This window comes from Talpa europaea (assembly GCF_964194135.1).
Source record: "Talpa europaea genome assembly, chromosome: 11".
NCBI lineage: Eukaryota > Metazoa > Chordata > Mammalia > Eulipotyphla > Talpidae > Talpa > Talpa europaea.
The window spans coordinates 94,052,300-94,073,724 of NC_140078.1; the positions used below are offsets into that span (position 1 = coordinate 94,052,300).

The window sequence follows — 21,425 nt, forward strand, 5'->3', positions numbered from 1 at the left end:
CTTCCCCTGCACCCAGGCTGACCCCTCCTCGCCCGGCCAGGCCCGGCTCAAGGGCGCAGTGTTGCAGGGACACCCTCCACACCCCCTCCCTCCCTCCCTGGCGCACACCCACCTGTAGCCCAGGCTCCCGGCGGCACCCAGGCCGCCCGCACCGCGGCTCCACACCTGGGCGCCGGCCTGAGCCAGCAGCCTCCAACCCGGCATGCCGTGGCCGGGGAGGGGTGGGCCCCTACACCTCCGGGAGTCCCGCCGCTCTGCTGTCAGGGCGTCCCCAAGCGGCCGTCTCGCGTCCACCAGGGCTCCCCGGGCCCCGCCAGCAGGCCGCTGTGCCCTCCGGGGCGGAAAGAGAAGCGGCGGAGCCACTTCCGGTCCGTGCGCTATGCGCTCCGGCACCTGGGCTCACCACCCACCCGGAACTAGAGTTCCGCCTCCGAAATGGTCCTAGCTTGGATCAGAGTCAGGATGCGGAGGGCGGGGCCGGTTCTTCTCGCCGGGTGTTGACAAAGGCGGCTGGTGGGACTTCAGATTTTAGGAGACTGGGAAGAACTAGGAACAGGTTTCCTGAGGAAGCGAAATCACCCCTAAATAATGTCCACTGGGAGGGAGGTTATTTGTACTAAGTTGCTCTTGATAGTCTTACACAGGTATATGTTCAAAGTAATCCCCAAAAAGGAAATTATTTTTATATCATAAATGAGGGAACTCAGACTCCGTTGTGGTGCTGGTTCATAAGGGTACATATGGCAGGTGTGCAGAGCTGACACTGAGGGCCAAGGACAGTATCTGTGGCTTCCAGAGCTGGGCCTAAAGATATTGCTGCACTGTCTGAGGCGCTCTGTAGCTCCCTCTGGGGAAGCCAGGGGCCATGTCTTGCAAGCTCCCAAATGGCTTTGTAGAGAGGCAGTTATGAGGACGAACCAGCTTTTCAACCACCTAGGAAGGGGATCCCCCAACCCAGGCAACCCTTCAGGTGACTGCAACAGGTAGAAGACCTCGAGCCTGAACACCCAGTCAAGAAGCTCATGGTTTCCGTGAAAATTGCTGGAGAATTAAATGACAGCTTTTCTTTTCAGCCACTAAGTTTTAGGGTGATGTGTTGCAGCAAGATAACTAATCCACCTTCCTTACAAACAAACCCCTGTCCTGGGTTTCAGACACAACCTAATTACCATGTGTGTGACTTGGACATTTATGCCACTACTCCAAAAGTCTGTTTCCTTATTTGCCAAATGGGTGTTTGTAGAAGTCTGGAAATTAAAATGTTTGGCCATTTCAACACCTTTTTATTGGTGTGCTGACTAAACAGGTAATGAAGTGCCCCAACTTAAAGTTTGATTAGCTTGTTGCAGCAAGAGAGCATACACCTGAGAGTCTCCCTACATTGAGGGGCTTGTTATAAGATTTGAACTGATGCTGGGTGTTTTTAAAGTGGTGTCAGGGAAGCAGGGATTGTTTTGGAATGGATTTTATCAAGAGATAAGGACAGTTCAGTAATTAGGCATCCCTGCAATTAGGCATCTCAATCATTTCCTTGTGCAGGCAAGGAAAAAAAGTGAGACTAAGGGCGATGTTGGTCAGAAAGCAGAAATCACTCAGAAGGAACTACTAATCAGCTTGATTATGGCCGGCTGGTTTACAGGAAGGCAAACAAGGATGATTCCAGAGTTTTCTTATGTTCCCTTGTGCAGCTTCTGGGTAAATATCTAGTGCTTCTTCTATTCAGAGAGACAAAAGACAGACTTGAAGGAATGCCCAAAAAGACTGAATATGACCGAGTATGAACAACAAATTTTAGGAAGGAGAGGAGACAGGTCATCAATGGGGATGAACCACTGACCCCGGGTGCCCTTCCACTGTGCTAGTGGCCCCTATTGGAGAGGACGGGCAGCTGAGGAGTGTCCAGCCGAGAACTGCAAAAGGCAGGGAGGGGCACAGCTTGGCTGCTCCGGGTCACACAGCCTCTGTAGTCCCTCCTTCTGTGGTGTTTAGACTCCAACCAGGCCTTGCAAGTAGGATCGTCATGGCAACTCGCTTGCCTGCGCGGCTGAGCTGAGACAGGATTCCCTTAGTAACCGTGAACCCGGGAGATGATGCTTAAAATAATCTTTTATGCCCAGGCAGAAATGCCTTTGCAGTTTTATTAACCATGAAGCATCATGGGGCATGTCTTTCACTCCCACTTTATTTTAAAATGGAACAGAATGGCTTTTTAAAGCAGGAATTTCCAACCAAGGCCAAATGCTGTTCTTGCTCCACAGAGCATACCTCCTGCTGAAACCAATGAGTGTCACACCTGAGTTCTGAGAGAAGCTTCTGGTCTCTGTCATAAAAATTATCTTCAAATAAACCAGGTGCTCTCTGGCTGAGATCACTGGACTTCATCTCCTCTCTTTTCTATTATTGAAATCCCAGTCAGTCTCTCGGTAGGACAAATAATTAGAGTAGTCAACCATTTAGGGTTTGGGCCACTTAGCCTGACAGTCTCTTGCATCTGGCGCCCTCCCTGCTCTCACCTCAGCTCCAGTTCTCCCTCGTCTTCAAGGCCAGCCTTAGGCCTTCTTCCTCCATGAGGACTCCCTCATAATCCCAGCCTGGCTCTTTCTGCTGTTACCTCTCACCAGGTATATGTATGTTCTTGTGTGGTATATTCGCATTAACTCTAAGTAACAAGAATCCTCAAGTTCGTAAACCATGTCTTCTTGCAAATTCTCGAAAGACATAATTTTATCTCGAAACTCTCCCAGAAACCCTGTATTTATAATAAGAGATCCAGAAATACTCGGGCATTTTAGTGGAGGTAGTTACACAACTTTGTGAATATACTGAAAACCCTAGATGTGGGCCTCTCCGGTGGCGCAGTGATTGAGCTCTGGGTTGCGAAGCTGCCCGCGGCCTCTGCGGCGCCGGTTCGATCCCCGGCTGCTCCCCGGCCACGGGAGGAGGGTCCCACATGGCGCGCAGACCTCTCCTGCCGCCCGCTGCTCCCCTCAGCAGTGTACTTCGGTCCTTCTGCCTGCTCTGCTCCCCACTCTGGCTCTGGTGAATTCTCTCACCCTCCCGCGCTTCTGACTGTACCCAGTGCATGTACAAACAAACAAATAAATAAATACATGCCTCTTTAAAAAAAAAAAAAAACCCTAGACATGTACACATTGAAAGGGGGATCTTTATGGTGTGTGAATTGCACATTGATAATAAAACAAAAATAACTACATGGAAATGTGAAATATGGAGAGAGCGAAGCCAGAGTTACCACAGTGATGGGAGTATAGGCAAGCCAGAAAGGGTGTGAACTTAGGCTACCAAATGTCTATCAGAAAGTGAAGGGTTTTGCCCTACCTTTTGACAGGTTCCTTCTGCCGCTGCCTCCATCCACTCAGGAGGAGCCTGGGACTTGATTCATTTAAGGGGAAGCTGGGAGCTATCTTTTCCAGAATTGGGAAGGTCTGGGCTCAGATTCTGTTACTCGCCTATGTCATGCACCTGGGTAAATCACTTAGTTTCTCTGAGTTTCTTCACCTGTAAACTCTGATTAAAAATCCTCCCTCCTTCAAAGGCAACAGTACGGAGTCAATGAAATGATTCCTATAAAGTGCTTAACATGGCACTTGGTATAAAAAAAATAAAAAAATGCTGACTACTTTTATCAAATATTATATATATTATGTCCTACTGTCTATGTTTACATGCAATTTGTTAGATATCACAATACTTATGAAAAATCTCGATTCATCCCTTTCTAATTTTCTTATTCATATTTTCTACGTGATGCAATTATATAATTTTCCTAGTAAGATGTTAGGTGTCTTTGTCACTCTTTTGGCTTCTACTGTCCTTTATCTTCATGTCTGTTGACCTTTTAATACTACAGCTATATACATACACTAGATTATGTTCTATTCTTTAAAAACATCACCTCCACCTCCATCACCACCACCACCATTTTCCCCACCAGCAGGGATCCCCAGCTCCTCTCTGGATGAGGGATAGTGTGCTAAGCTCACCCCCTTCTCTTTCTTTTATCTCTCTTGGGAATCCACAACTTAGGAGCATTGCAGAGAATGGTAAGTGTGAGTCTGCAAATTTTGCCTTAAAGGAAAACAGTTTCCTACAAGTCAGTCAGTTGTGACAGGAATGGTAATTTGTCTGTGAGAGTGCATGGTCTCCAAAAAAAGTAGCTGCTGCCCTTTGAGGGCTGTAGTGATAGGAGTAATAAAAAAGCTCTTCATAAATTTCAATGAAAAATGTCGAGCCATTTATGGAGTGTCGAGCATAATGCTAAATGCTTGCAAATATTATTTCATTTCATCCCCACAGCAATCTAGGAGGAAAGTACTGTGGTCAGAGAGATTAGAAAAATCATCCAAAACTCCATATCTGGTAAATATCCCTATAAAGTCTGACATCTCATCCAGTCTGGTGTAGAAACAAGGCTCCCTAAATCCTGCTCTATTTTTCCCATGCTACATGATGCTGAACCTTTGGGTTTGCTGTTTTGAATGATGGAAAGCTGAAGTTATTTATAAATTTTCTCCTTGCTTAAGTTATGGCCAGCAGGAAAGGAGAAAAATGGTCTTTAAAGTGAAATATCAACTAGATTGAAAGTGTCTGAATGTAAAATGTCACTCTGGGCAAGTCTTTCTACACACGGGAGTTTGGGACTCGGTCAGACAACACAATAGATTACATCAGAAATCGATTCTTAGGGAAATTAACACTGTCACCTGCACTGGACATGTCCTCCCCTGTGCACACGAGACATCCCAGTGCTGGGTAGTTGGGGGTCTCCAGCTGCAGAAAGGAGCTAGAGGTAATGGCAGCTCTCTTGGGGTCCTTCCTGGGAAGGATACAGTCTGTGGGATGAGAGTGAGACACAGGGCAAGCTAGAAATTAGGCAGTTTTAGGGACAGTGCAGGAGGGGACCTCTGAAGAATTTAGGGAGGCTTCAGAGATAAGGACAACCAAAGGAAAGTAACCCATTCCACTAGGAAAAACAAACATCCCAGAACCAAGGACAACATTGTTAATGCTAGTCCTGGTGGTAAAGGGAGGCAGAGATTGGCGAAATGGAGAGTGGTTTAATTTATGGACACATTAGAAGGGCAGCTGTTTAACTTCAATGCAGGGATGCCCATCCAGGAGACTGGGCCATAAATTTAAAGATGCAACAAATGGGGAAAGAGAAAACTGTTAGATAAGAAATGTGAAGATCCCCCACTCAGTAGCAAATTAAGTGAGACAGCCGAGAACTAACCAATCACAGAGAGACTGCTGAAGCTTTAGAATAATGAGGGAAAAAAGGTATATATTCCCTGAGACACGACTCCACTTTGGCTTCCTTGCCCCTCCCAGGCCTGGTTCCCTGGCCTGGGAGTCCCACTTTATTTCTGCTCTTTTTCTCCTCAATAAACTTTTTCTTTCTATAAACGAACCTGCCTCTTCTTGCTTGCTTGCCTGAGCATCTGCGAAGTTCCTGCTGCGGCTTCGTGAGACACCAACCCCAGGGGGTCTAGTGGCTGGGACTCAGCGCTGCCCTGCAGCCTGAGATCTGTTCCTGGCTGGGAGACTAGACCTGACAATTCCGGTATCAAGAGCCATTCTCTTTCAAATTTCCCTCAGCTTTTCCCTCAAACTTCCATCAAATTTAGAGCTCTTTATCCGCAATTCCCCTACGGCTTCCAAGAAGGGGAGAGTCTTGATCTTAATTTCCCATTCTCTCTTGCTTACACTTCTGAGTTACCTTATTCCAAACCCTAAAAGGAAAAATGTAACAGGCCATCATATAATAGATGCTAAGGGAAATGGTAAGAAGGGGTAGCTATAAAATAAAGAAGAATCTCAGTGGGTTTCCCCAAGGCAGAGGCGAGGCACTGGGAGGGGCCCTAAAATTGCCTGTCCTTTTGCTCCTTCGTGGCCCTGGAATGCTTTTATCCAATCTGGGAACAAACTATTGGTATCGCATCTGTTTCTTTTCCATCTTATTTCAGGAAGTGAAGTAAAGGTCGGTGAATGGGCAGGGTCTTGGCTTCCTTCCACAAATGCCCGAGCACCCTCTATGTTCCAAATGCCACGTCCATCTGCTCTCTGTGTGCTGAGCCTACAGGGCCAGCAGAAATGAACCCACTCTCCAAGGTCTTAAAGCAGAATATTTAGCATAAAATATTGATAGAGGAGCAATAGCATATTCATTTAGATACTTCTCATCCCTAATGGACTCAGGGACCACAAGGGAGTAGGGGGATGGGTCCCCTTTGTGACTGGTGGGGGTAGAGGAAGACTGGCTGGGGGGCAGCCTCTCTCTCTCCCCCTGCACTGCCATCATCTTCCTCTGTCCAAGGCCCCGCTACCTTAGAAATCTTTGGCAGCTTGCAACAGAAGTTAACCTTCAACTGGATGACTTGAGAAGGCAGGTGTGGGCTTTGGTGGCTGGAAATTCTGCATATTTAGCTTCAGGCAAGGGAGGATCCAGAGCCTGAGGTTGTCAAATGCTCTCTTATTCCTTTGCTCTTCTTGCTTCTCAGTTCTGCTTCCTCTGTTCTGGCCTCATCCCCAGGGGGCGGCAGGAGGCTGCAGGCACTGCACAGCCTCGCTTCTCAGTGCAGCCACATCAAAGGAGAGCAGCGGTCCTGACAGCACCAGCAAAAGCCTCGGGTTTGAAGTATTCGGCAGACTCAGGCCACAGGTTGATCCAGAGCTGGGTCGCAGTGAGGAGGACCCAGAAATGCTATAGGATTTTGCTTTTTTTCAGTCTAGTTACCTTTTTATGCATGCTTTTGTTTTTAGGTTACACATCTTGCCCCTCATGCTATAAAGAATGCCTTACAGACCCTTCACATTTAATATACGTTGAACTCAATATTTTAGATACTATCTCCTTAAGCCTTAAGAACTCTAAGGGGTAAGTAGGATTTTCCCCCTTTCACAGATGAGGTCTCTGAGGGTCCGAGAACACAACTACATATACATTCTGTGGGAATGTATGCCCAAACTCTGGCTCGTGACCACCAGGACTCTGCTGCCTTCCTTGAATGACAGGATCGGTCGCTGACTCTCCTAGACAGAATGGCTACGAGCACATACGGGCTACCCTGCGGTTTGCAGGAGGGCAGCTCGGCTAAGCTCTGATGCTGAGGCTATTAAATAAGGGGACAGAGACAAAACAGGATGGTAATTTCTGGGTTGTGGTTATATTGAATGGTATTTTAGTCACTTTCAATTCATTTGATTCATATTAAACTCTCAATGAATTAGGTTATGAAATTATTTTCTCAGCCTAATTCAGCCCCTGCGGGTGCACACCTTTTTAATATCCCGCAGTCCTGTCCACCGGGCTTGACATTTAGGGCTCTGATTGCTGTCTCTGCTGCAAGGATTGCAGTCCCAGCAGATTGCCAAGCGTTGCCAAGGATTTACATCTGGATTGTTCACAAATGCAGGAGGTCCTTTTTTTTTTTTTTAATGTTACTTGGAAAAAGCATTCAAAATTCAAGAGGGAAGAAAAGGCCTTCATTCTGAAATATACAATACCTTTAAATCATTTATGAAGGAAATTACTTTTTTTTTTTTTTTTAAAGAAATCTGTCCCTGGTCATCAGGAACAATATGGGAAAAACAGTCTCTGCTATCATAGAGGGAATCCTGCCTACCTTGATTTTTGCTTTCAATTCAACAACAGTTAAATCTAATGAATTAAATGTGCACACATATATATGCATAAAGAAAAGGGCCCTTCCTCTATGAAAAAAAAAAATGTAAGTTTGAATCTACTTTTTTTTTCTTTTGCAAAGTCCTGGGCAAGATGAGAGAAATTATTCATCATATTGAACTTGAAGCTGAATTTATCTTTTGGTAAAATGTATTTTTTGTTCTGTCAACATGGCTGCAGTTTGAGGACCCTCTTACGTGCTCCTGGGTCACAGAGACAGGAATGGCGTGGCTGCCTGGTGCTCCTCTGTGAACCCACACTGGGCTTTAAAATTAGAAACCACTGTAAGTTTAATCAGACAGGAGATGTATACAGAAGCTCGATGTTCTTGGGTAAACTTCAGAATTACATTATTCAACCCAAAGACCCAAAAAAAGGCAGGGCCCAAGCAGAGTTACAAATACCAACATTATTTTGCAGGGCTCTGTATTGATGCAAATGGCAGAAGAGTCTTTAAAGTCACACTACAAAGAAAGCTTAGGTGCATTTTGACTGAAGAAGTAAGGAGAATGGGATTTGGGGGATAAATGTGTGCTATTGTAAGCAATATGAAATTTTTGTAGGTATTTAATGAAGTGTTTCTCTTTCTCCAAAGAGTTGTTCAATGAATGATGCATCTTATAATTCATGAGCTCTTAGAGCAAACAAGCTATCCAGTTTTTTTTTTTTTTAAATAGGCTCATTTTTTTTTTTTACTGTGAAGTATTTTACTTGACAGACCATCTTTTGAGAAAATAGCACTTTCCCCCACATTTCTCTATATTCCATTATTTTTACCTTAGTTCAGGCCCTCTTTTATTTCACCTATACTCAATCCAAGTCTCTTTGATGTCAAAACATTGTCTTTTTCCTCCCCTTGACTTAAAAGTAAAATATACTCGTTGGAAAAAATTCAAATACTCAGAAATATATAAAATAAGCAGAAATTCTCCTTTTCTGCACCAACTCCTCAGGAGTTTGGTGACCACTCTGGGCCTGTTGCCACACAGATATAAATCTCTACTTTTACATATGTGGTTGCGCACACACACATCTGAACAAGGAATCTACTTTGAGGCTGTCTCTTTCACATGGAAATCTCCTTGGTTCAGTTCAAGCTTGTGGGACACATTTGTGTCTGTTCTGGGACAAGCTTTGGGGAATGAAGCAGGGAGGCCATGTCTATAGTGGGGCAGGGGGTGAGTTAAGGGAAAATGCAGCATCCCAGAAATATGTGGGAGGAGGTGATTAGTAGAAAAACCTGGAGAGACTGTTCAAGTGGCCAGTGAGGATGGGTTTGGGAGAGGAAACTGGTGAGGGACTAGACTGCCCACTAATCAAATAAATTGGGGTATGAGAACTTATGTTTTCTTCGTTGTCATGAAATTCACACAAAATACTCACACAATGTAACATGTACAACAAAATGAATCTTTCTAAAGCAGATCCTCCTGTCATCACTATCTTGCGGAACACTATCTCTTGTCTAGTTCCAAAGCATTTTCCCCATCACTCTGCTCTGTTGGGGTTGTTAATAAAAGGCTGGAAAAATTTTGGCGACATCTGATTATGTAATAGTATTACATAAACCTTATGACACTGGTCACATTCTCTTGTGTTCTAAGTTTGTTGTACTTAATAGCATCTGCCCGGAAATCTTTGTGTTAAAACTGAGAATTTCGGTGTAATGGAAGTTAATGCACCAGAATGTGATTTGTGCTCAGCCGCTGCATTTCTCAGCAGATGCAGGCAAGTTTCTATCATATATACCTGGTTCCCCTTGCAAAAAAGAGGGCGCCTCCTCTTACTGATTTATCCCTCATGTTCTCATTATGTGCTGAATGTCAACAATAGGGCCGAAGGGAACCCAGGTGAGTCAGAGAGCTGGAACCTGAGTATACGGTTCTAGCTGGAGAGAGAGGTTCTGGCAGAGATAGGTGCAGGTGAAAAGGGAAGGAGGAGGGATATTTGGCCAAAGCCTGGAGGGCTCTGGAAGGTTTTGGAGAAATGACACTGAATTGGGATTTCAGAAATAAGTGGAAGTTAACAGAGGTGGGATGGGGGAAGTTTCTAGAGGTGCAATACGAAGGGGTTGTAAGATAGCAGTGTGGAGTGAGGTGGGCGGAAAAAGCGGCCAAGTATCAAATGATGAAAGTCAGGTGCGTGTTATATTCAGGGCCTCACTCAAAAGCTGTTTTATTCTGAGATTGGTGGGGAGCTACTGAAGGATTTGAAGCAGGGCAGTGAGATGCTCAGACTGACGCAGCATTCTGGCCGGAGTATGCCGAACACATTAGTGGAAGGCAATAGAGATTAAGAAAACAAGCTAGAAGTTTCTTTTAAATCCCAGACAACAGATGATAAAGATTTAAACTAAAGGGGATGTGATTGTAACAAGAATTATACGTGATGGTAATAGGGCCTCCCTGGAGGCTTAGGAGTTAAGTCTCAGAACTATCACCACTATGACCTGAGTTCAATTCCCTGGCCAGGGAGCAACCCACATGGCGCAGCAGACCTCTCCTGTCTCACCCGCTGCTCCCCTCAGCAGTGTGTTTCGGTCAGTCTGCCTGTTCTGTTCCCCACTCTGTCTCTGGTGAATCCTCTCACTCCCCGCACCTCTGGTCTATACCCCAGTTCTTACATGCATACATAAATAAATAAAACTAAAAAGAATAAAGAGATGATGAGAATATTAATAGGAAATGTTACAGTGTCTGGGTACTTGACATATGCCAGGTGTCATGGAATTTTGAATAAAAACCCAGCTCTCCCCTTTAGATTCTAAAAGTTTTTTCCAATTGCAGAAGCCCCAAAGTTGACCTTCTCTGAAGTTTCCTTAGTTGAAGAGAGCTGCCTTGCCTTAACCAATTCTCTTCTTGAAGATGAAGGGTAACTGCCAGTCCTATGTCCACAAAAAGGCAGCTGCCACCCAGCTCCAGGGGACACATGTGAGCAACACAGCCAGTCCTTCCAATTTTCAAGAGATTTGAAAAATCTGGTATTTCACATGAGATCTCAATTCATGTAAAATCCCCCATTACCTCTATCCTGTTCCCTCAGTTTCCATGCACGGTCCTTTGACAGTTCTCAAACCCTCACATTTCCTTCTAGAATCATCTGGCAATACCCTACATTCCCTTTATGGCAGGTAGAATGGTTCCTCAAACATGTCCAAGCCCACATATGTTACATGACACCGGGGCTTTGCAGATGGCTTTATGATTATATGGCACTTAGGGTAGTGAATCCTGGATTTTCTGGGTGGTTCTATCTAATCCCAGCAAGCTTAAAAACAGATGTCAGAGAGATTCAATGTTTGAGAAGTACCTCACCCACCAGTGCTGGAGCAGCCATATGGGAAGTATGAAAGGGATGTGGAAAGCCTCTTGGAGCAAAGGCTGCCCCTCCCCAATTCTCAAGCCCCCCAGCTGACAGCCAGCAAGGAAAAGAGACCTCAGAACTGTGATTGCAATGACAGCCCGAATAAGCTAGGAAGCAGAGTCTTTCCCAGAGCATCTAGTAAGGCCTGCGGTCCTGCTGACATTGTGATTTGATTCTTATGAGACCTTTAGCAGCGCCCCAGCTGAGGCCCCAGACCTGTGACCCACAGGAGCCACACAGTAACGCATGCGTGCTGTTTTAAGCCTGTAAACTTGTGGGGATGTTTGGCAGAAACAGTAAAGGAATACACCCCATGTCACGTGGTCTAGAACAAGCCCCTCTCAACGGGTGGTTCCCTGACAGTGTTTGAGGGAGGCTGGGAGGCAAAGACCTCCCATAGTAACACTAAGATGTCATTTGTCTTTTTCAGTGTGTGGACATTTGCCCCAATGGTGTACAACGGAGGGTAAGACTCCGGTAGTAATACCTGATGGGGCATCCCAATATTTCCTCAATTAAAAATAAACAAATAAAATTAAATTAAAAATAAACAAAAGGGAGGTAAAGGATAAAAGACAATGTTATAAACAAAACAACTTGGAGTTCTAGCTCACACGGAGGTCACTGCACACTTAACCAGAGGTTAGTTCATTTTTCACTGTCACACACTTGCAAGGAAGAATAGACAGTTTTGTGAAAAATGTTCTTGATGGAGCAGAAAAATGATTAGTTTTATTAAATTTGATGATTCACGAGTCTGTGTCTTTTTCATCTGCTGGGCAACAAAACACAAAGCCCCTCCCCTCTCCCCCCGCACTACCCCGCCCCGAAAGTGGCTGTTATATCCCAGCCTTAGCTGGTTGTTTCCAGAAAAAGCACTTGGGTTGTTGGTGGTGATCTGAACTCGCTGCTCCCTGCCCCCTCCATGGGACACCATTTTCACTTAACAAAAAGACTGACAGATAAACTAGAGTTATTCAGATGTGGGCATTTGGGAAAGAATGTTCTTGAAGTTTGTACTTCAAGAAAAACAACTGGCGTCATTTGCTGCCAGTGACAACAGTGGAGCTTTCTAGCAATGACCAGACTTTTGGAAAACCTGAATCAGCCACCACCATTTAATAGATAGTTACACTGTCTGATGAGATTGGTAGTGATATTATAGAGCAAAAGATTATGATTACTTTCCAATATTGTAAAGTAAGCATTTGGACACCCCAAGAGCCCAGTGGCTCAATATTGTCCAAATTAACAATGTGTGATTTTGCAAAATCACACCTGGGGGCCTCCCTGGTGGTCTGGGGTTATGTAAGTATTTGTGTTATCACTGCTATGGCCTGAGACTGATCCCTGGCCAGGGAGGTAACCCACATGGCGCAGCAGACCTCTCCTGTCTCGCCCGCTGCTCCCCTCGGCAGTGTATTTCAGTCAGTCTGCCTGTTCTGTTCCCCGCTCTGTCTCTGGTGAATCCTCTCACTTGCTCCCCACACCCCCCCTCCCCACACCTCTGGTCTACACCCCAGTTCTTCTATGCAAAAACAAAATAAAACAAACAAAAAAACCAAAAATCATATCTGAAGTAAAAGGACCGTGGAAAATGCCAGGCAAGGTTTACTGATATAATTTCATAATCCACACTGCAGCTAACCTTTAAGAAACTACCCTCATGAAGTTTTGGTGTGGTAAAAAGAAGAATAAGCACAATTATTGGAGAAGGCTAAAAATGCCCATTTTACCACTACCTAGCCACACAGGGCTATAGATTTTCTTCATTTCACAACAGGTTGAACGCAGAAGCAGATATGAGAATCTTTTCTTAAGCCTGACACAATTGCTGCTAGTCCTACTGACTAGTTTCTGGTTTTGAAAATATAATTTTTAATGAAAGTATTTTGTTTATGTTTGCATGTCATGGATTTCTTCCTATTATGTAACTGAATCAGTATATTTCCAGATTCAACATCTAATGTAGCAAATCTCAATAGATCCCAACTACAGAAAGAAAAATCTCTTTTGGGTCCTCAAGAATTTGAGGAGGATTATTATTATTATTATTATTTTTAGATTTATTCATTTATTCACACAAGCACTGGACACAGTCAGAAGCGCGGGAGAGTGAGAGAACCCGCCAGAGCCAGAGCGGGGAGCAGAACAGGCAGAGTGACGAAATACACTGCAGAGGGGAGCAGCGGGCAGCAGGAGAGGTCTGTGCCATGTGGGACCCTCGCCTGGCGGCCGGGGATCGAATCGGCGCTGCAGAGGCCACAGCCCAGTGTTCAACCGCTGCGCCACCAGGGGAGGCCCGAGGAGGAATATTATTGATAGAGGCCTAGAGGAGGGCAGCGGTGGGTGGGGTGGTGGCGCTAATTGGCACCGCAAAGCCAACTTGAGCCCAGAAGTATTTTTCATTGGACACATACAATTTGGCTCTAGCAGTGTTTAAAACAATAGTTTATAGCAGCACTATTTACAATAGCTAAGCTTCGGAAATAACCCAAATGCCCAAAAATAGATGACTGGATCAAGAAGATGTGGTACACATACACCACGGAATATTACTCAGCATTCAAAAAAGATAAACACATGCGATTTGCAGCAACATGGATGGAACTGGAAGGGATCATGCTCAGCGAAATAAGCCAGAAAGAAAAAGAAAAATACCGGATGGTCTCACTCATAGCAGGAATCTAGAAAACTTAAATAAGGGACCAGGAAAATGAATAACTATAAGAAAGTGAAAATCAAAATCAACAAACAACTATGAACCAGAGACACTCTATGGGGGGGGGCGGGGAAAGGAGGGCTTGGGGTCAAAATAAGGGGGTTGCATTTGTATGGGGAATATAAAAATAAAATTTAAATTAAAAAAAAAAACCAATAGTTGGATTTTCAGTGACATTTCTCTACTTATAAATTGGCAGATTTTACGTGAAATACCAGATTTTTGGGTTCTCTTGAAAAACTGGATGGACAGGCGACCTTGACTCCACATTCGTGTGTGGGCCCTGGAGCTGGGCAGCAGCTGCCTCTTCTGGGCACACGCATCCCGGCTTTGCTCCACCCTCACCACACGTTACCCCTTAGCTCCCTCCATTGAGACCTGCTCCTCCTCTTCCTCCCCTCCCGGCTCACTCAGCTGCTGGCAGCTGTCTGTATTGGCAATGTCTGACCTACATGGTCTCCTTGATGGCAGGAAGTTGGGAAGACTTGGTTGTATCCTGAGAATCTTCATCTCCCCCAGGGGGATGCTGTACATAACAAAGGCCAGGAACCTGGAACATGAAGCTGAGGCCAGCAGATGAGGCATTTCTGAAATGGAGGAAGAGGTCATGTTTTTAGGCTCTTGTTCTCAAATCTCCTGCTAACCTGTGACCTAATATGGTAAGTTGAGGCTAGGTGGGGGTGTCTGTGTTCAAACCTGACTATGGCTTTTGATAGAGTAAACTTTGGGTTCCTAACCTCTCTGTGTCTTGGTTTTCTGAAAGCAGGGTAATAATACCATCTTACGGGGCTGTTGGGAAAAATAAATGAGATAGTAACTACCAAGTATTTAGAACCACGTCTGGCACACAATAAGCCCTCAGTGATTGTTAGCTATTATTATTATTATTCTTTTGAGCTGCATTTGAGTCTGGTTAAACAGGGCAGTAAACTACTTTAAGGTTCTGCTAAGGCCAACTGGGCTCTGTCCTTGTCAACCCCAGGATCCTGACATGAATGGACCCTAAACATACTTCAGAATGACATGGTGCATCATTTTGATTGACAGTCAGACACTTAAGTCACAATGTTAATCTACAATGGATTGGAAATAGATGAGTCACGTGAACAAGTTCATTCATTCATTCATCCATTCATGCACTCATTGATTGGATTAATCATCTCTGCATTTATTAAGCATCTATTGAGTACTCACTATGTTCCAGGCATATAGATATAAAAGTTCACATCCTCCTTGACAACCATCAGATTTTCCTGTAGGACAGGGCTTACATATATTAATTCTCTGTTTGTTAAAAACATCAGCCCACATATTTCTGTGGCACTGTGAAAGAGCGATTCCTAATCTGAGGCCAGGGAAATAAATCACTGTTCTGGAAACTGGAAAGAGAAACAAGACTATAACTCTTAGGAAAAATTCCGTAAGTACCCAATTTATTCAGAAAACAATACAGCTTAAATATTGGTGTTTTTTTTTTTTCAGTCATACATTTTTGCCATCATTCCCAAAATGTTGTGCATTTGTCTGACATGTATTTGCAAGATTAGGCTCTATAATCATAACACTGGAAAAGAAATCATAGGAGGCATTTGATTTGCTAGTTAACACTTATCCCCTCGACAAATAAACAACAGACAAATCTGTGTTGCCTTGTGATTTGCTTTGCCATCTCTGTGACCAAAAATAAGTTCTATCTTGGGCCTTTATGCCTACGGAACACTTGGTTGTTTCTCTACGCGAAGATTATACAAGTAGAACATTCATTCTTTTGGTTCAAGACTGGCTAGTTTATATCAAAACAAAATACCTCTATTCAAAACAGTAAACCCAGGCATTTCTGCTGACAGCTTGCTCTCAGGAGAGATAAAAGAGGTGCAAAGAAGCCCCACACAATGCTTTAAGATCACCTGCTGGAGCAGAGGTGTGGGGGAGCCGCACTGCAGGTCCATGGCAACGTCCATCGCTGTGGTTCCACCAAAGACTCTTTTAGCACTGCTGGGGGTGGACGTAAAGAATGGAACCACTCATGCTGTGGAGTGGGGTGCTGCCTTTTAGGGGGCGGGGGCCAGCCAGTAGGAGGCTCCCTGGTCTGTTTAAAAAAGAGGTGAGAATATAAAGCAGTGAGACTGATTTGGGGTGTGCAGCTTCTGGAATCAGTCTCATTACTTTCTACTCCTACCTCTGAGACAGGCAGGACCTTTGTGCTACTGTGGGAAGAGGTGCCGTTCTCAGGCAGACTAGTCGCTGCCCTGCTTTGGAAGGTCTCAACCATTACGCCCTAAGGTTTGGAGCCTCGTTACTTTTCATGCCATCTGAAGATTACACTGGCATCACCTGGGACCTTGTTAGAGATGCAGAATCTTGGGCCCATGCAGACCTATTGCATCACAGTCTGAATCCTAATAAGACCCTCAGGTGACTTGGGGGTACAGCAAAGTCTGAGAGGTACTGGGCCAGGTGCCCTAGACCCACTTCCAGAAGACCACCTAATTGGGAAAACCTCTTCAGTGGAGACACCATTCTCAGCAGGGAGGAATTATAGATAACAATTGCAAAAACAATGTGGGATTTTTAATTTTATTTTAAACATGCAAAATACAGTCCATGCATCTGCCATTTTGAAAAGTCTCTCATCCTGTAGCAGATCAAACCAAATGTATTTTGGCTATCAACATTCAGTAAATGTTTCAAAATGCTTTACAGTGTAAAGATAATAAGAAATTTAGCAAAATTTCAACAAACCTGTATAAAAACAGATACAGATACCATTTTATTTCAAGGCGACATGCTGTAATGTAAAGAGTAAGTTATAATTATTTGTGTTTCTTTGTAAAAAGTCTTTAACAATACAAGGCTTAACAGATCCAGGCCTCAGGGCTACACATGCAAAAAAAATTGTCAATTAGTTAAAAATCACCAAAACGTGCTATCTTTAAATGTGTGTGTGTGTTTTAAGTACAGGAGCAGTAGAAGTATTAAATATTAGCAGGATTAGTACTTCAGAACTCTGTAAAAGTGTGTGGAGGTCATGGAGCTAGTGTCCTGGAAGACTCATACATTTCTGATGAACATTTTGGCTTAATCCCTTTGCCATTGTAATAGTCCACGACTTGGTTTGGTACTTCTGCCAACACACTCTTTGCCAGGGCAGCTGGAGATGCCTGCAGGGAAGAAGAAATTGCCGTGACTCTCACGCCTGGCTAAGAGGGTTGATCTAGACTCAGCCTCCAAGACTTGAGTCCTGTTCTGAGCAGCTGGTTTCATTCATTCATTCATTCATTCATTCATTCATTCATTCATTCTTTGCTGAGGGGCAATTTCAAGCAAGAATGTCAGATTATTGGAAAATGAGCTTTACTCTTATAATTGTACTACTTCATGCTTGTCTTAAAAAATAAAACTACTCACAGTTGAAGATGGGTGAACACTGGAGGAGAGAAAGGACTATCCTGTAGTTTGGTTTCTGATTTGCATTCAATTCCAGATACCTCCGTGTGACCAGCCCCACACGACCAGTGAGCCTCTGACATATGGCTAGTGTGACTGAAGCACTGGATTTTAAAATTTCATTAAATTTTAAAACTGTGAAGCTTAAATAGCCAATGTAGCTATTTGCTACTGTCCTAGACAGCATGGTTCCTACACGATTCTCCCACTCTGCATATCCACGCTAGTGATTCTGGAGCGGGAGCAGGGCTGGTGAGGGGCGGGTAGGTTGGGAACAAGACAAAAGCATGAAAGCTGCTGGCAACACAGGCAGGCACTACACTAAGCTTAATACCAGCACCACCTCTAATCTTCCAATTTACCTATTGTTGGCCTCTCTGTACAGCTGAAACTCTGTGGCACAGAGAGTTTAGGTAACTTTCCCAGAGACACACAGCTCACAGCCCTGTCTGCTTCAAAGCGCTGAGTCATCATGCAGAACAGAAAAAAGAGGCCTCATGGCTTACATGAAAGGTACCAGCTCCTACCTTCCGTTTTATTTATGGTTTATTGAATTTACAGTAGATTAGTTTGGATAATGAAATTGTCCTTAAATCTAATTTGAAATCCGCAAAGATAAGGAGGATGAATTGCTCCTGATGTTCTTTTTTTTTTTTAAGATTTATTTTATATATTTATGCATACAAGAGCTGGGGTATACAGGCCAGAGATGCGTGGCGGGGGGCGAGAAGATTCACAGAGACAGAGTGGGGAGCAGAACAGGTGGAGGCAGATCTACTGAAATACACTGCTGAGGGGAGCAGTGGGCGAGACAGGAGAGGACTGCTGTGCCATGTGGGTAGCTCCCTGGCCGGGAATCGAACTCGTGCTGCAGTGGCTGCCGATAGCTTGATAGTGCTGAGACTCACTACCTGTGCCACCAGGGAGGCCCAGCTCCTGATGTTGTGCTTTGGTCTCCCACCCCCAACTAGCTGGAGTCCGGGAGAGAGACTCCAAGCTGTGTCCCACTGCTCTGGCCTGATGAGGCTCTGCCCTCGTCTCCAGTGCCCCTCGACAACCTGCTCACAGCCCCTGCCCAGACTCCCTCCAGTGCTGCAGCAGCAGCAGCAGTAGAAGCCGAAGCCGAAGCCGAAGCCGAGAAGCAGCAGAACGAACGCTAGAGAGCCCAGATAGAGTGAAGACTTGCTGGGGGCTGGGAGGCCTGCCAGCCTCCCAGCCTCCCAGCCCCCCAGCCAGCACCCCTGCCTGCCATATGCCTGGTGAACCCCAAATAAAAAACCTGCAAAACTACTGAGGACTCTGACTCCTCCTTTACCCGGTCTGCATGGGATCAGAAAACCTGCACCGTGTCCAGTCCTGCCCTTACACCTGGCATGTGGGGTTAATATTCTAGCTCTTTTTAGCCACCCCTGGGTTGCTTAGTATGGGACTTTTCTACTGGCACCTTTCTCCCAACCATGCAATTTTCTAGGAAATTCCTTGGGGCCTGGCCCCTGGGCTTGCTCTCTTACTATGATCCAGTGCCAAGCACAGGCCTTGCACAAAGCAGGCACTCCTCGAGCGTTTAAGGAAGAGGAGGAGGCCTGGTACTGGCCAAACCGTGCAGGGCTCAGTGGCATTTCATTAGCACACAGATGTGGGTGTGGTGAGGTGTGTGTAAGGATGGTATATGTGTGGGGTGTGTGGGGTGGTATATGTGCATGTGGGTGTATGTGTGTATATTTGGGGGAGTTTATGACTCTCCTAAGGAGTTTATGACTCTCCTAAGGAGTGACCTTCACTCAAGTAAGTTCTGGGTGGTGGTCACTGATGTGGTTCCTCCTGGCTGATAAAATGGGGCAGAACCACAAAATCTGCAAGAATGCTTACTCCTCTGCACCATGGGTGTCACGTGAGGAAGCAGTTCACTCGTGAACACAATGGCTGCCCAAAACATGCCTCCTGGTACAGGAGGCTGCTTCCCTTCTCTTCACTCCACTCCTGCTGTCCAGAAGCAATGCTGGGGGGCTGGGAGGTCCCTTCCTCAAGTGAGCCCTTACCCCAGGGACTCCCACACAGCTGAAGGAGGTTTCTTTGTAGGAGAAGGGCACCCCCTGGACAATTTCAGCTCCATAGGTGCAGAGCTTTGTGGAAATTTTAAAGGCTCCTCTTCTTTGGTGGAGTTAATTATCCCCAAATTGGAAATTACCAGAAACTGTCCCTGAATATTTTTTTGACATCTATGTCTAGTGGGATGGATTTAGGGCCATTGAGGGAATGAAACATTACTTGACTATTTATTATTGATTAGAGCCAAAGATGCAAATCTAGATGCTAGCCTGTTGAAAACTGGTCAGGTTTCTGTTCCGCAGGGAAAGTAATCCAAAGATTATGTCTAGGTTTTTGTTTGTTTGCTTGTTTCTTGCTTTTGGCCATTAATTAGCTTTGAATCTGCCTTAGGAAACTCCAGTATTTCCCCACTGACCTTAATCAGCTGTTTCCTATTGCCTTTGAAGTAGCTTGGTCATTGTTCTGGGTCTTTAATTATTGAACTAGAGAAATCATTGGTGCTACTTCTCAGATATCCATCGAGCATCTAGGTTCCTGTCAATTTGAAAATATACTTTGCCAAATAAAACACAGGCAGGACCAGGGCACATGGCTTAACAAGGAGAACCCAGGCTGATTTTGGCTTCCATTTGCTACTCTGGTGGGGCACTCTTGGGGAGGGGCAGCCTGCCCCACTGCATATGGCAGCCCCAGTGGCACAGTGCTCCTAAGTCACCTGGATCAGGGCAAGTGCCAGCCCGCTGCTGGCTGCCTAGGGGACAGGCGCCTTTTCCCTAGCTCGGGTCACACTTCTTTCTCCAACAGTGGAGCTCTGCTTCCCGCACACTGGCCAGCTCTGTGTGACTGCTGCAGAAGCATGTGGGGGTGAGCTTGCGTGACGGTGAGCTCAGGGGGCCACCCTCCCACAGGAAGCCCCGGGGCATGCGTACATGTTTGAAGTTCCTGAAGGGCACGAACTGCACGATGTCTCGCAGGACCGGCTCTCCCTTGGGTGACCGCAGGATCCCGTCGTCACCATCCAGCATCTGCATGTCGCTGAAGTCTGCGTTGCCCACGCCCACGATGATGACCGACATGGGGAGGTGGGAGGCGTGCACGATGGCCTCCCGGGTGTCTGCCATGTCTGTGATGACGCCGTCGGTCAGGATCAGCAGGATGAAGTATTGCTGCCGTTGCCCAGACACGGTGACCAAGGGGATGCAGAGGCGGGGAGACAAGGTTGATACAAGTTACGCATGGGGTGCTGCTGGGCACACTGGCCGCAGCAATGGCGAGGGTAGACTTTTTTGAGTCTAGAATGCAGAATGTCCTAAGGGCTTTATGGTTGGCGCTGAGGGGCTTAAAGGCACAGTAAAATCGTGGGTGCTTTTTAACCACACTAGCAATGGCCACAAAGTACAGTGTGGAAGGGCAGCGGGAAGGCTGGGAGCACTGGTCACCAGCCCTCATCCTGAGATCCAGGGAAAGCCTTCCCTGCTCTGATCTCAGCCTCTTCATGGCTCAACTGGCATGGAGGAGATCATTAGCTTGGTGCTCTTAGCTTGGAGATTTTTTTTTTAAGAGTCTAAAGCTGCTGACTCCATGGAATTTTGAGCCCTTGAAATGTGGCTGGAGCAATGTACTTTTAAATTTAATTTCATTTTAATTTAAATTTTAAAAATGGATACTGGATCCAGTCATTGGAAACCTTGTAAATGCTTGCAACAAGTCACATCTGTGGATCTACTTTTTTCAACTCTCAATATGTAAATACATATACAGAGACCAAGCATTTGTGATAAGCTTGCATCCAAATGAGGAAGATATGAGTATAAAAAATAAACACCAGATCTTGAAGATTCAGTACAGAAAGTGAAATGTGTCATTAAGAATTATTTTCTATGGAGTACAGGTTAAGATGAGAAGACTGGTTATCTTGGTTAAATAAAATATATTCATACAGTTAATTTTTTCCTTTCATTGCACTTTTTAAAATGTGGCTACTAGAGAGTTTTCAATTGCACAAGGGACTCGCGTTATATTCTGATCGAGAGCAAAGAGTCTCAATGTGGGCCTGTGGGCTGCTGGAAGATTTTAAGCCAGTTACGAACTTGGGGTAAATTCCTTATGTCTTTTCATTAACCTCTAACTGAGATTTAT

The 21,425-nt window shown here is 45.2% G+C and overlaps 2 protein-coding genes across 2 annotated transcripts in view; both read right to left on the reverse strand.

The window, feature by feature from the left end:
* MRPL3 (mitochondrial ribosomal protein L3) overlaps positions 1 to 265 on the reverse strand; it is a gene marked incomplete at its 3' end in the record, with an annotated part of 31,992 nt that extends 31,727 nt beyond the window's left edge. The window contains exon 1 of the mRNA XM_084247819.1: positions 113 to 265. Coding sequence (XP_084103945.1) covers positions 113 to 204 — 92 coding nt within the window. The 5' untranslated portion in view covers positions 205 to 265. The remainder of the gene's footprint in view (positions 1 to 112) is intronic.
* Positions 266 to 16,816: 16,551 nt separating this feature from the next.
* The window catches only part of CPNE4 (copine 4), a gene marked incomplete at its 3' end in the record, with an annotated part of 335,804 nt that continues 331,195 nt past the window's right edge, over positions 16,817 to 21,425 (reverse strand). The window contains exons 15-16 of the mRNA XM_084247517.1: positions 20,216 to 20,452; positions 16,817 to 16,951 (exon numbers count right to left, since the gene is read on the reverse strand). Coding sequence (XP_084103643.1) covers positions 16,817 to 16,951; positions 20,216 to 20,452 — 372 coding nt within the window. The remainder of the gene's footprint in view (positions 16,952 to 20,215; positions 20,453 to 21,425) is intronic.